This window comes from Vombatus ursinus, unplaced genomic scaffold (genome assembly GCF_900497805.2).
Source record: "Vombatus ursinus unplaced genomic scaffold, bare-nosed wombat genome assembly UNPS02014841.1, whole genome shotgun sequence".
Lineage (NCBI taxonomy): Eukaryota > Metazoa > Chordata > Mammalia > Diprotodontia > Vombatidae > Vombatus > Vombatus ursinus.
In genome coordinates this window covers 2,789,583-2,803,210 of record NW_020954619.1, presented here as the reverse complement: position 1 = coordinate 2,803,210, position 13,628 = coordinate 2,789,583, and the positions used below count along the sequence as shown (strand labels likewise).

General features: G+C 37.8%; 1 protein-coding gene across 6 annotated transcripts in view; it reads left to right on the top strand.

The window, feature by feature from the left end:
• Positions 1–13,628, top strand: part of KIZ (kizuna centrosomal protein) — a 205,913-nt gene that overhangs the window by 68,967 nt on the left and 123,318 nt on the right. For all 6 annotated transcript variants that reach the window (XM_027840432.1, XM_027840428.1, XM_027840431.1 and 3 more), the window contains 2 exons: positions 1,929–2,580; positions 3,242–3,545. In XM_027840432.1, coding sequence (XP_027696233.1) covers positions 1,929–2,580; positions 3,242–3,545 — 956 coding nt within the window. The remainder of the gene's footprint in view (positions 1–1,928; positions 2,581–3,241; positions 3,546–13,628) is intronic.

Here is a 13,628-nt window from a genome sequence, read left to right as displayed (position 1 = left end):
CTAAGAATGATTATCCTAAGCAGTGTCATAGTAAGTGGGGTATCTGCTACCTTTCAATGGCCTTCTTTGGAAAGGGCTAGGGAGAACCAAAGCATGTGGGAGCTTATTTCCTACCACATGGCTCTTTAATCTCTGATGTGATCAAAATCACACCAAAATCTTCATTTTCATTCATAGCCTGATGCTGAGCAAACAAAGTCATGTAAATCCTGCTGCATCATCAGTAAATGCAAATACCTGCTAAAATATTGCTACAAGAAACCAGTGACTTATGTAAAATGAATTGATTTGATTCTTATTGTAAATGGAAAAAGTGTATGTATCCCTTAATCAATAGATAAAATGAAAGTAAAACTGGATTTGGAGCCAGAAGATCTGGTTTTAGGTCCCAGATCTCTTTTTTAGTACTGCTTTTACCTTGTACAAATTGCTTACTCTCTCTTGGCCTCATCTTCCTTATCTATAAAGTGGACAGGGGTTGGGGTGGGAGGAGGAGGAGGGTGGTTGGTTGAGTAAATCTTTATCCTCTTCTAGATCCAAATCTTATAATTCTATGAAAAGTTTGAGAATTAATTTCTGTCTTGGTCTGCTCAACATTGAATGAACCATTAAGACTTTTGTCCCTCTTCTCAGCCTTGTCCTAGTTCTTCTCAATACTATACCCTTTGGAACCATTTTGTATGAAAAGTTTATATTTAACAGGTTAAGTAGTGTGGCTTCATAATTTGAAGCAGCATACTCATGTTAATATTCCTCAATAATGACTGGATAAAGGGCAGCTAGGTGGATAGAGCACTGGCCCTGGATTCAGGAGGACCTGAGTTCAAATCTGGCCTCAGACACATAACAGTTACTAGCTGTGTGACTCTGGGCAAGTCACTTAACCCCAGTGCCTAACCAAAAAAAAAAAAAAAATGTTTGGATGAGGTCTCAATTTATTAATAGTAGGGATTTTTCTACTATCAGTTTTATAACTTAATTTTTGTTAGTACCTTTTTATTAACTTTGCATTTTATACAATGAATTTTTTTGTTTTGATTCATATTATAAAATTGCTTATTTTAGTTTTAACTGTGAGGATGAATTTTAGAAAGAAATAGCCTAGAGTAAATGGAGCTCTAATTTTGGTATTATTGCTGATTCACATGTGTGGCTTTGTTTTCAATTTCTCCATCTATGAAATAAGAATAACTATATTATTCACTTCTAACTTTATTGTACTATTAAAGTAAATAAGGTATGTATGAAAGTTCTTTAATATTTTGAAATAGAGGTACTTCATAAACCCTAGCGTTGTTGCTGTTCTAGGTCTACTCTATGACCCTGATCAAGTAATTCAGTTTTTTTAAAATAGGAAGAAAAATATTTCATTGGAATTATTTGTGAATTAGTTGATTTGTAAATTACTTTAAAGTGCTCAGGCAAAAGGTATAAGTATTTGCAATTTAAATAGGAGTCATGATTGTTATAAACTATAGATCTATAGTTTTAAACAAGTTCTCTAAAAATACTTATTAAATTTATAATACAAAGTGTTCTGAAGGTCTTATTGCATTTAAAGCTGTACTAATAACTATTATTGTTGTTGTTATAATGTAATTGATAATAATAGCTATTATTTAAGCTATTAAAGCTTAAAACTGCATTAAGACTTTGCAGACACCCTGTATTACATAAGCGTTTTGACTCACTATTTTAATCTGCTTTTGAAAATGTAGATTTCATGGTTTTTAACCAATACCTTTATTTTATGCAACTGATTTCCATAGAGTTGAATTTTATAGAATTTTTTTTTCCTTTGGAAGCAACATGTTTTTTAAATGTGACATGTACTAATTAAATATTCCTATAGTATAACTTGACATTGCTTTCTGACAACAGCATAGTCATTTTATACAAAACGTGTTTAACTTTAAACTTCTTTTTAGATGCTGCAAGTTGTGAAGCCATCAGGAATTAACACAGGGACAGCCATGTCAAGAGAATTGTATCATCCAGCAACAATCTTTATGGGCCGCCAAATGTCAACCATCTCAAGCACTGGAGATTTCAGTACACAGTGGAAATCTTCCCAGCCCACAAAGAGCTTTTCAATTTCTGACCCACATTCATGCCAACAGACAGCAGAGAGGAGTAATGTGACAGACAGCTGTGGCGTACAAATGAATAGTGATACACAGTGCTTAAATAAGTCTGACAAAATAGACAGAAAGACATCTCTCCAGATTGGTGAGAAAATGCCAGTCACATCCACGGCATTGTCTGAGGTTGAACAAACTCATTGCTTAGAGATAGTAAGCAACACAAATAATGGCAAGAGTCATTTACCCGAAAGCAAAAAGTCTGCAAAACTCAATTCTCTGTTACAGGAAAGATTAAGTCCAGAGAACAGAACCACTGATTTAAAGGGTGACAGTTCTTACAGATCAGAGGGATCAGAAGGAATAGTGACACAGGAACATATTGAAAGAAAGAAAGAAAAAACTAAACAGCCAGTTCCATTGGTACCTGTCCCTGAATATTATGCCTCTGAAAATGCACATTCAGAAGAAAGTCATTGTGCTTGGGAAACTCTCTCAGGTTAGAATTTTGTACGCACGCGCGCGCGTATGTGTGTGTGTGTGTGTACGTATGTGTGTGCGCCTGTGTGTGTGCGTGTCTTTTTGCACTGCTAGGTAAAGTGAGGAGCAGAGTAAGCTTTAAAATTGTATTTCTGTCATCAAGGAAAGAGGCAAGAAACAGACAATTTGATGTAATTGATATGGTGCTGGTCTTGGACTCAAATAGGTCTGGGTTTAGATCTATCTACCTCCAGCAATTGGCTGTGTGACCTTGGGAAAGTCATTTCGCTTTCTCTTCCTTCAGTTTCCTTGTCTTCAAAGTTACCCACAGAATTTGAGAGAAGTTGTTGTGAGGATCAAAGAAGGTAATGTTTGTAGAGCACCTTGCAAGCCTATATATTTTCAGCTATTGTTATTATACCACTTCAGTTCTGTTGACTTTTAATGTATATATTTAAGTGAAAATATTCATTGCCCCATTTTAAAGTTGCTCCATTTTGCCTGTGAGGTTCTAAAATACATGTAAAAACTTATATGTACTGTATACAGGAAATTAAGTTTAAAATGCTGGGATAAATTTTTCTTATAATTTATAATTAACTCTCCACTGTTTGAGGTAGAAAATTTTAACTCCCTTGAAATTGGTGAAAAATAGTCTCCTCATTCATTGTCTCTTATAGATCATCATCAAGACCTGAAAAATAAGAGGCCCACCAAACACATGCAGGAGCATGAAGAAGAAAGTTTAAGCAGTAACAGTGACCTTACTGTTTCTGTGAGTGAAGATGATCCAATTATCAGTACTACAGAACTACACCCAAATCTGGGGGACAAGGTTGACAAAGTAGATGGAGTAGAGGCCTTAAAACTAATCTGTGCTGAGCAAGAGAGAGATGCCCTATCTGCTGAAAAAAATAATTGTATTTTGCAAACTATAAGCTCTTATGCCTCAGAAAAGGAATCCTCGACTAAATCACCAAGAGAGTAAGCCATTCAATTTTCTCCTTTTCTGTTTTTAATTGTAGACATTTTTGGGAGAACATCCCACTGAGAATGTATTATTGAATACACAACGATGAATATATAAGTTCCTTGGAACTTACAAGTAGTCTTTTCTCTAAAGGCTAATTTCTTTTTTTATGAAATAACTTTAAGAAATATGAATATTGTGGAATCACAGTGGTTGATAGTTGATAGCATTTATGTCTAAATAATATCTAGTTAATTCACAAGTCCTTCTTTTCCCCTTATTTTAGAAAATAAAAATATATTTTGCAATTATGTTGAAGTAGAACAGGTTTTTCAGATAGCTTTTTTGGAAACACAACTGAATTAACTAAAAACCTTGTACACAGCAAATTTGCATAATGGTTTATTCTTTTGTTAGTGCTCTTTCTATAGCTGTCATATCAGTATATTTGTTTATAGACTTAGCAGATGTCTATGTTTATCCATGCAAGTTGTCTGTTTTAGAATGTGAATTCCGAAGGATAGATAAATAATTCATGTTATATAGTAACTAGTATGCACCCTTGCGCACTTAAGTTCAAATTGATGAGATCATACCTGAAATATTTTTATAATGATTTATTTTGGTTATTAAATTAAGATAATAGATAGGAAGAGTTAGTATTTTAAGTATTAAGTATTTTAGTATTCAGAAAACTGAATAAATTCCGAAGTATAATCATAGCACTTTTAGAGCTGAAAGGAAAAATAACAGAAATAATCTAGTTCCAACTTCACACATCACTGATAAGGAAACAAAGCCACATAAAGATGAAGTGGCCAGTGTAACTAATTAATGATGGAGTTCAAATTAGAAATCAGGCTTCCTGATTCATAATGAAGTCTGTTTACTTTTTATCATTTTGTCTTTCCCCAGGAACTAGTGTTAGTAGTAAATTCACTTAATGTTTTTGATTGGCTTATACCTTAGCATATTTACCATTGTTATTCAAGTCATCCTGGGGTATTGATTGGGTTAAATGTTGGTTTAGACCTAGAGGAGGAAGTGAGTAGAGACTCATTGCCACACAGCTTCTTAGATAAAGGGGAAACTAGCCAGAGTATAGTAGAAGCTTAATAGCTGCCTGCACCTGTGGCTTCCAAAACAGCTGAAGGTGTTTTGGAACAACATTCAGTGTTAGACCAAACTGTGAGTTTAGTAACTGGAGAGAAAGTAAATGCTCCATCTGTGGAAATCTTCAATCAGAGTCTGTTTTGCCTCAAGTGTATTTTAGGGGGAATTCCTGTGAAGACACAGGTTGAATAAGACAACTCTGAGTTTCCTTCCAACATTGAGATTCTATGATGTTATTATTTCCCCTTCCAGTATATTGATTGCCCATAGGTGCAAAGTTTACACTTGGAGTACAATGTACCTTTAGGCAAGCAATCGAAAAAATACTGAGCGCATCAAAAAGCAGGAGGTATTTGAAGTACATGTGAAGACTTTGTATTTCTTTTCTCTTTCTTCTTTGATTTCATTCAGTACTACAACTTCGACTTTCCCTTTAATAAAGATGACTCTCAAATCTATTTTCCTAGTCAAAACCTTTCATTTGAGTTCTAGTCTCATATTTTCAGCTTCGAAATTAGTCATCTAGGGATGTACTTTTGGCACCTCAAATGTATTGTGTTCAAAATTGAACTTACCATTATACTCCTGACTCCCCTTCAAAGTAATATTCACATTAATCCTTCTGATTGGTCACCTCTGCTTCAGTCACTTTTTACTTCTGCCCATAGTCAACTTTTCACATCCATTTGGTTGCCAAGTCCTATCTCAACTTCCTTGATATATCTTACACTTACCTCTTTTTTGCATCATCAATGACACCATCCTACTTCAGGCCCTCATTATATCTCACCTAGACCATTTTAATACCATCTTGTTTACCCTATCTACAGGCTCCCCTCTTACAACTATTGCAAGATATTGCTACAAAACTAATTTTTCTAATGCACAATTCTGAACATATTACTCCTCTTCTCAAAAAACTTCATTGGCTCCCCACTTTTTATAGAATAAAGTCCCAAACTCTTTAGGTTGCCATTGAAGGCCTTTAATAGTTTGATACCAATCTACATTCCCTATCAAATATCCTGTAGTACAACTAAACCAGATTACTCATTGTTCTCTGACTACAACTAGAACTTTCTGACGTCATTGCCTCTACTTATATAATACATGAAATTTCCTACCCTCCACATATCTGCTGGATTTCAACCATTTCTGCTGGTTGAAATCCTGTTTATCCTTAAGGTATATTTCCACCCTTTTGACAGTTTCTGTCCTGATCCTCCTAGCCAGAAGCTACAAAGCTCAAAGCACTTTATGCCTCTTCTCTTGACTTTCATACTCTATTTTGTGTTGTATTTAGTTACAAACTATTTTAACTCTTCTGTTATCTAGCTATACATAGTAGGTACAGCATCTTAACCTTAGAAAGCTCTCTAATAGGTGGGATGAGTTAAACTATATAATCAGCATAGATATATGTATCATAATATCTCCACCAATAAATAGTATTCTATTAACATACTTATTAGGAATTTAATTATTAGGAGTATAAATAAGGTAAGTGTCATAGAGATGAGTTGCAGTATAGATGAAAAAGATTATAGTGTCAAAATAAATAAAAATAATTACAACTATACAAATAAGCCCCATAAAAGAGGAATCTAATAATTGTAGAAGAAAAGGGGGAGGAGTGGCAAGAGATGAACACTGAAGAGAGAAATAAAGCAAAGAACATTGGGGCAAGTTTGGGAGAAGAAAATTTTGAGGAAGAAAGCCAGTGTAAATGGCTTATATATTTCCCTGACCCTAGAAGCTTAAAATTCCTGGCCTTTGTGCTCTCTGGACAAGAGGGACAATAAACTTTCCCTTCTCCACTTTCCCATCTACCTGCACCCTTCCTTCAAAACCTCACTTATGTCAGGTTTATTTTCAGTTATTGTTCGATCATTCAGTCCTGTCCAACTCTTTGTGACCTCATGGACCATAGCATACCAGGTCATTCTATCCTCCACTATCTCTCAAAATCTGTACAAGTTCATGTTTGTTATTTCTGGATACTATCTATCCATCTTATCTTTTGCTGTCCCCTTTTCCTTTTGCCTTCAATCTTTCCCAACATCCGGGTCTTTTCCAGTGAGTCCTGTCTTCTCATTATATGATCAGAGTATTTAAGCTTCAGCTTCTGTTTTTGACCTTTCAGTGAATAGCCTGAATTAATTTCTTTTCTTTTCTTTTTCTTTTTTTTTTGGCAATTGGGGTTAAGTGACTTGCCCAGGGTCACACAGCTAGTAAGTGTCAAGTCTCTGGTCTGATACCAGCTTTGAACTCAGGTCCTCCTGACTTCAGGGCTGGTGCTCTATCCACTGTGCCACCTAGCTGCCCCCCTGAATTAATTTCTTTAAGTATTGACTGATTTGATCTCCTTGCTGGCCATGGGACTCTTAAAAGTCTTCTCCAGCACCACAATTCAAAGTGTCAATTCTGTGGTGCTTAGCTTTCCTTGCAGTCCAATTCTCACAGCCATAAGTTGCTGTGAGAAAAACTGGAAAAAACATAGTTTTGACTATACAGACCTTTGTTGGCAAGGTGATGTCTCTGCTTTTTAGTATGCTGTCCAGACTTGCTTTAACTTTCCTTCCAAGGAGCAAGAATTTTTTAATTTCATGGCTTGTAGTTGCCATCTACATCTTTGAGCCCAAGAATATAAAATCTGACACTGCTTCCATACTGCTTCCATTTCTTCTCTCTCTGTTTGCTAGGAAGTGATGAGACCAGTTGCCAAGGTCTTAGTTTTTTTTTTTATGTTAAGCTTCAAGCCAGCTTTTATGCTGTCCTCTTTCACCCTATCAAGAGGCTTATTATTCTTTCTTCTTAACTTTCTACCCTCAGAGTGGTATTGTCTGCATGTCTGAGATTGTTGATATTTCTCTCAGGAACCTTGCTTCCAGCTTTTGATTTGTCCAGCCTGGTATTTTGTATGATGTACTCTGCATGTAAGTGAAATAAATAAGGTGACAATGTACAATCCTGTTGTACTCCTTTTCCAGTCTTAAACCAATCAGTTGTTCCATGTTTGGTTCTGACTGTTGCATCTTGGCCTGCATACAGGCTCCTCAGGAGACAAGTAAGGTAATGGGATACTCCCATCTCTTTGAGTTCTCTTTGAGAACTTGCCACATTTTGTTGTGATCCACACAGTCAAAGGCACTGTAGTCAATAAAACAGAAGTAGTTTTTTTTGGGGGGGGGGCGGAGATCACCCTTGTTTTCTGCATAATCCAGGAAATGTTGGCAATTTGGTCTCTAGTTCCTCCGCCTCATGCTCTTTTAGAGGTGGCTTCAAATAGGTATGATATTATTCCCACAATTCTTAAAACCACCCAACCATTTCCTAGCTTGATTGCTCATGTCTGAAATTCTTTTAATAGGGTCATGTTAAGTCAGCAGGCATTCATTAAATAATGAATATGTACCAGGCACTGTACAAATCACTAGGGATACAAAGAAATTGGCAAGTTCCCTACCCTCAAGGAACTTTCTGATGAGGAAAAGCTTTTAAAAAGGCCCAAAATGTTCATTACTGATTGCTCTAATACAACTGAAATTCATTTACTAGTTTTAGTCAGTCAATTAACCATGTGTAAATTAGTATTGATATCAGATTTTTTCTTGTCTTGAGAAGGAAGAGAGGAGTTAGAGAACTAGAGAAATCCTAAGCCCTAAAAGACAAAGAGAAGGAGATTGATGTTTAAGGCCATAGAAAAAGGAGGCAAGGAAACACAAAGGAAAACCTAACTAAACTCAGAATTTTTCCTAAGTCTGAATGTACATGCAAACTGTTCTTACTTTATATAAAGTCACATTATGCAAGTTTGACTTCATGTAAAGAATTCTGAAAGAATCCACATTCCAAAAAAACTCACCTATGTTAACTTTACTGTATAATACTCTTACTCCTGGGCTAGGCACTCTATGCCCCCCCCCCCAAAAAAGAAAACAACCCATTAAATGAAAGCAGAAAATTGGAAGGGCATAGAGACTGCCACCTTGGCTGGACTGGGGCTTGGCCTGAGACTTACGCTGAGAGAGACCTTTGCCCTCATTTGCCCATACCTGGTGTGGCCCACCTGTCTTTCCTCCTGTCTGTGCTGGGGTATGGTGTCTCCCTACACACACACACACACACACACCTCTCCACCCCCCATCCCATGTTTTCTTCCTCTCCGTTGGAGCCAGGCCCCCATGTGGCTGGCCCTGGTTTCCTTATGTTCCTCCTTCTCCTCCTCTCACTTCTCTATCCCCAGCTGCCACATGTCCTTGAACCATGTACCAACCCCATTGGTATATGGCTCCCTTCCTCCCTCCTTCCTTTCCAGATTTTTCACGTTTTGTAAAAATCACTTTACATAGAAGTCTGCTGCACATACATAAGTATGGCAGTATCTGTCTGTCCCTTCTTTTTGGTTTTGGTAGCTACAAGCACAAGCTGTTATTAAGTTTCTACTATGTTTTAGGAACTGTGGTTAATCCTTTGGGGTTACAAAGAAAAAAATGACAATTCTCTGAGCTTTAAGGAATTTATATTTTATCATGGGAGACGTGCATATATAAATCAAGTCAACAAGCACTTATTAAGTGCCTACTGTGTGCCAAGCACTGTGCTTAGGATAAAAAAAACATAATCCCTGCTCTCAATGAGCTCAGAATAATGAAGGAAACAACCTTCAAACAGCTATGTAGGAGGAAGGGGAGGGAAGGAGAATAAGCATTTATAGGGTACCTATTATGTGCCAGCATTGTGTAAAATACTTTTTACAAATATTATCTCATTTGATCCTTACAATACCCCTTGAAGGTAGGTGCCATTATTATCCTCATTTTGAGGAAACTGAGGCAAACTGAGGTTAAGTGACTTGCCCAAGGTCAAACAGCTAGCAAGTGTCTGAGGCTAAATTTGAATTCAGGTCTTTCTGACTCTAGGAGCTGTCTCAATATACAAATAAGACAAAGATAGGATAAATTGGTGGTAATCGTAGAGGGAGAACTCTAGCCTCGGGGAAGGCTGAAAGCGGGATTTTAACTGGAATCTGAAGGAAGTCAAGAGAAGCAATGAAGAGCAAGAAAATTCTAGGCATGAGGGACAGTCAGTGAAAATGCTCAGACTTAGGAGGAGGAGTGTAATGTGTGAGTAGCTGCAGGGAGGCCAGTGGTATGAAAAGAGCAGTAAAGGTATAAGAGTACTGGAAAAGGTAGGAAGGGGCTGTGTTATGAAGGGCTTTGAATACCAAACAGAGAACTTTAAATTTGATCTTGAAGGTGACAGAGAGCCACTGAAGTTTATTGAGTTTATTGAGGTGTGACTGGGTCAGACTTATACTTTAGGAAGATCAATTTGACAACTGAGTGGAGGATAGGCTAGAATAGGCATAGACTTAAGGTATAGAAACCAAACAGCAGGCTATTGCCATAGTCTAAGCATGAGGTGATGAGGGCCTTCATTAGAGTGGTGGCAATGTCAGAAGAGAGAAGGGATGTGTAACAGAGATGTTTCAAAGGTAAAGTCGATAGGACTTGGCAACTTGGGTATGCTTTGTTATATGTGGACTGAGTTGCAGCAGTTGAGAGGGAATTGAGTTGAATGTTGAGTTTTGACGGTCTAGGTTAGCCACTCAATCAAGCTGGCTACACTGCTGACTCATCCCTATAGGACTTTGTCTACCATGCCTGAGAAACCTTTACACCCTGGAAGCTCACTCCATCAGGGACTATGTCTCACGTTAGAAGTACTTTTAGCCCCTGTGCCTTTCCTTCTGATTGGCTGATTCTTGCCAGAGCCTCCATTTTAAGGTGAAGATTCAGACCAATCATGTCATCATTCCTCTCCAGTCTGTACTGCTAAGTTTCTCTACCATGCCCCAATACTTTTTCTTAACTGTGCCTAATCATTATTGCTAAAGCTGAACTTTAAATTTAGTATGTCTAATAGTAAACTTAACATCTCATCCATCTATTCAACTCTTTCCTTTTTTTCACTTTTCATGTCAAATCAGTTGCCAAATCTTACAGCTTCTACCTTTTCATTATCTTTTCTTTCTAGTCCTACTGCTCTCATTCCATGCTCATTGCCCCCTTTTCAATGTTGTACATTTTTTAAAATTGTTTTCTTTATTATGAACTTAATAAACAATGACAGACATGAACATTTCTATACGAAAAAGAACAGAGAAAAAGATTTCATATGAAACCATGAATCTCTATTTATATGCCTTTAAAAACAAACAAACAAAAAAAGTGTATGTGGCCCTTTTAAAAATTCTGAGGATACTTATCCCAACCCCCACTCTCACAGTAAGTCAGATCCTGAAGTCAGGCTACATCTGTTTAAGGTATTCCTGAGGGGTTGGGAGGGTATGTCTTTCTAGGCAGCTAGGTAGCACAGTAGACAGTGCATTGGACTTGGAGTCGGAAAGACCTAGCTTCAAATCCTGCCCCTGACATTTTACTAGCTATGTGACTCTAGGCAAGTCACTTACCTTTATCAATTTCAATTTCCTCATTTGTGAAAATGGGTATAATAACACTTACCAGGTCCTAGGGTGGTTGTGAGAATCAAATGAAATAATATATGGAAAGCACTTTGCAAACCTCAAATCCCTACATTAAATGCTAGTTATTATTTCTTCAGGTGACCATTCTCCTTTGCCAAGGTCCACTAGCTCTGTATGTGCACTTATTCCTATCCCTTCCCATTGTCTCCAGAAGATTGCATCTTCAGTCATTCCTGCTCTCCCTCAAATGTTAACCCTTTTCCCATCAACTGGTTCCTTATCTACACTTTCAAATATGTCCAAGTTATTCCAGTTCTTAGAAAACCTTCCATAGACCCTGTCATCCTCTCAAACTATTATTGTCTTTCCTCCCTTTCCCAGGCAAATCCCTTGAAAAAGTTGTCTACACTTATTGCCTTTACCTCCTCTCTTTTCACACCTTGTCGCTTTGCAGCCTGGCTTTTAACATAATCACTCAACTGAAACTATCTCTCCAAAGTTACCATTGTGAGGACTGGCCTATTGCTAAGACTGACCTGATAGAAGTAACTCCATATTTTACATTCATTGACCTGCCTATATCCTGGAAGATTCCTGTCTGCCTAACAACTGGATTGGTCAGCTACATTTAGGGTTAGAAATGCAAGGTTATCACACTGTCAGTTTAGCAAACTTCATCTAATCCAGGCCCTCATCACTTCTCACCTCGATTATTGGCACAGCCTCCTAATTGATTTCCCCGCCTCAAGTCTCACCACTCCAATCTATTTTATACGTTACTATGAAAGTAATTTTCCTTAAGTGCAGATCTGACCATGTGACTCCGCTATTCAGCCCAATTCTAGTGGCTTACTATTGCCTTTAAAATAAAATACAAATACCTTTGGTTTTAAAAGTCCTACACAACCTGACCTCAATCCACCTTTTTCAGGCCCATTGGACATTACACTCCCTTTCATCCTCTGTGATCCAGTCAAACTGACTCTTGAATCCTCAGTCACTGCGTTCCACCTTGTATCTCTGTACCTTTTCATTGGTTGTCCTGCACTCCTGGAATGTATTCTCTCCTTACCTCTGCCTTTCAGACATCATCTTCTGCATTAAACCTTTCTGATTTCCCCAAGTGCTAGTGCCCTCCCTCTCATAATACCTTGTTTTTAACCACTTTGTGTGTATTTATTAACTTTATATTTATTTTTCATATGTACTTTGTTCTCTCCTCTATTAGAATGTAAGCTATGTGCAAGAAGAGGACATTTCATTTTTTATACTTGTATCCCCAGTATGTAGCACATGCCTGGCACATAGGAGGTGCTTAATAAATATTTGTTGATCTTCCCTGCTACTAGTGCCTTCTTCAAAAATAACTTTATATTTACTTTGTATATCTTTTATACATTCTTATATTTGTACATGTCCCACCTAATAAAATGTTAAGTTCCTTGTGGGTAGGGCCTGTTTGATTTTTGTCTTTCTATTACCAGTTCCTGGCTTAATGCCTAGCACATAGTAAGAGACCTTTATCAGAAAAATTTGCTGCAAAGATTTTTTTCCTAGCTAACTATTTCGCTTCTAATCTTAGCTACATGGGGTTTATTTAAGCAGAATTTTAAAATTTTATCATCTATGACATTCTGAAGCTGGGGTGGGGGTGCTTTGGGGGAGAATAAAGGAGGCAGCATGTACTGAGTGAACCAAACCACCACCATCATCTTTATTGCAAACTCCCCTTGGATCCTGATAGAAGCAGCCTAGGACCCTGAGCCTAAGAGCCTTATGAATATCAGTGTTCCCTAAACCACCAAAACTGCTTCCAGCCCAGTGCCAACAGCCATCTTTGAAGGAAGATATTCATTGTAGAGAAAAGGCTCACCTTCTTCATCTCCACCAGCAACAGCTGCTGAAACAATTTTTATCAAGAGGCAAATAGTCACAGGAGCCCTGGGAGTGTCCGTGTTCTTTCAGACCTGTTTTTAGCTCAGTCCTTATGGCCATAATGAGGGGAAGCAACTCTGCTGTAGAAGGCACTGGTTATTCCCACCATCTGCTAGGTGGTTGCCACTCAAAATACAAGTCAGTCTAGATGAGGCAACAGGGCACCTTGAGGGGGAGATGAGAGACAGCGTTTGCTAGGCAAGGCAAACTACTACTATTACCATAACCTTGATCGCTATATTCTTTTTGATCCTCATGGAAACAAGCCCCAGACCATGAACCCAAGAGATCGATTGAGAATAGCTGTATCTCCCAACCCACCAGACATGCTTACAACTCATCCTCCACAGCTATCATGGAGGGGAAGAAATCATTGTGGAGAAGGAGTCTACCTTCCTTATTATCACTCACAAAACTGCCAATCAACTGCCATGAATAGGAAGATAGATGAGGCCTAGGAGTGGTAATAAATCCCCAGACCATCAGTTTTGCTTCCAGCCCAGCCCTCACAACCATCTTCTGAGGAGGCAATGAGAAAGGACCAGCTATCCCAACCAAC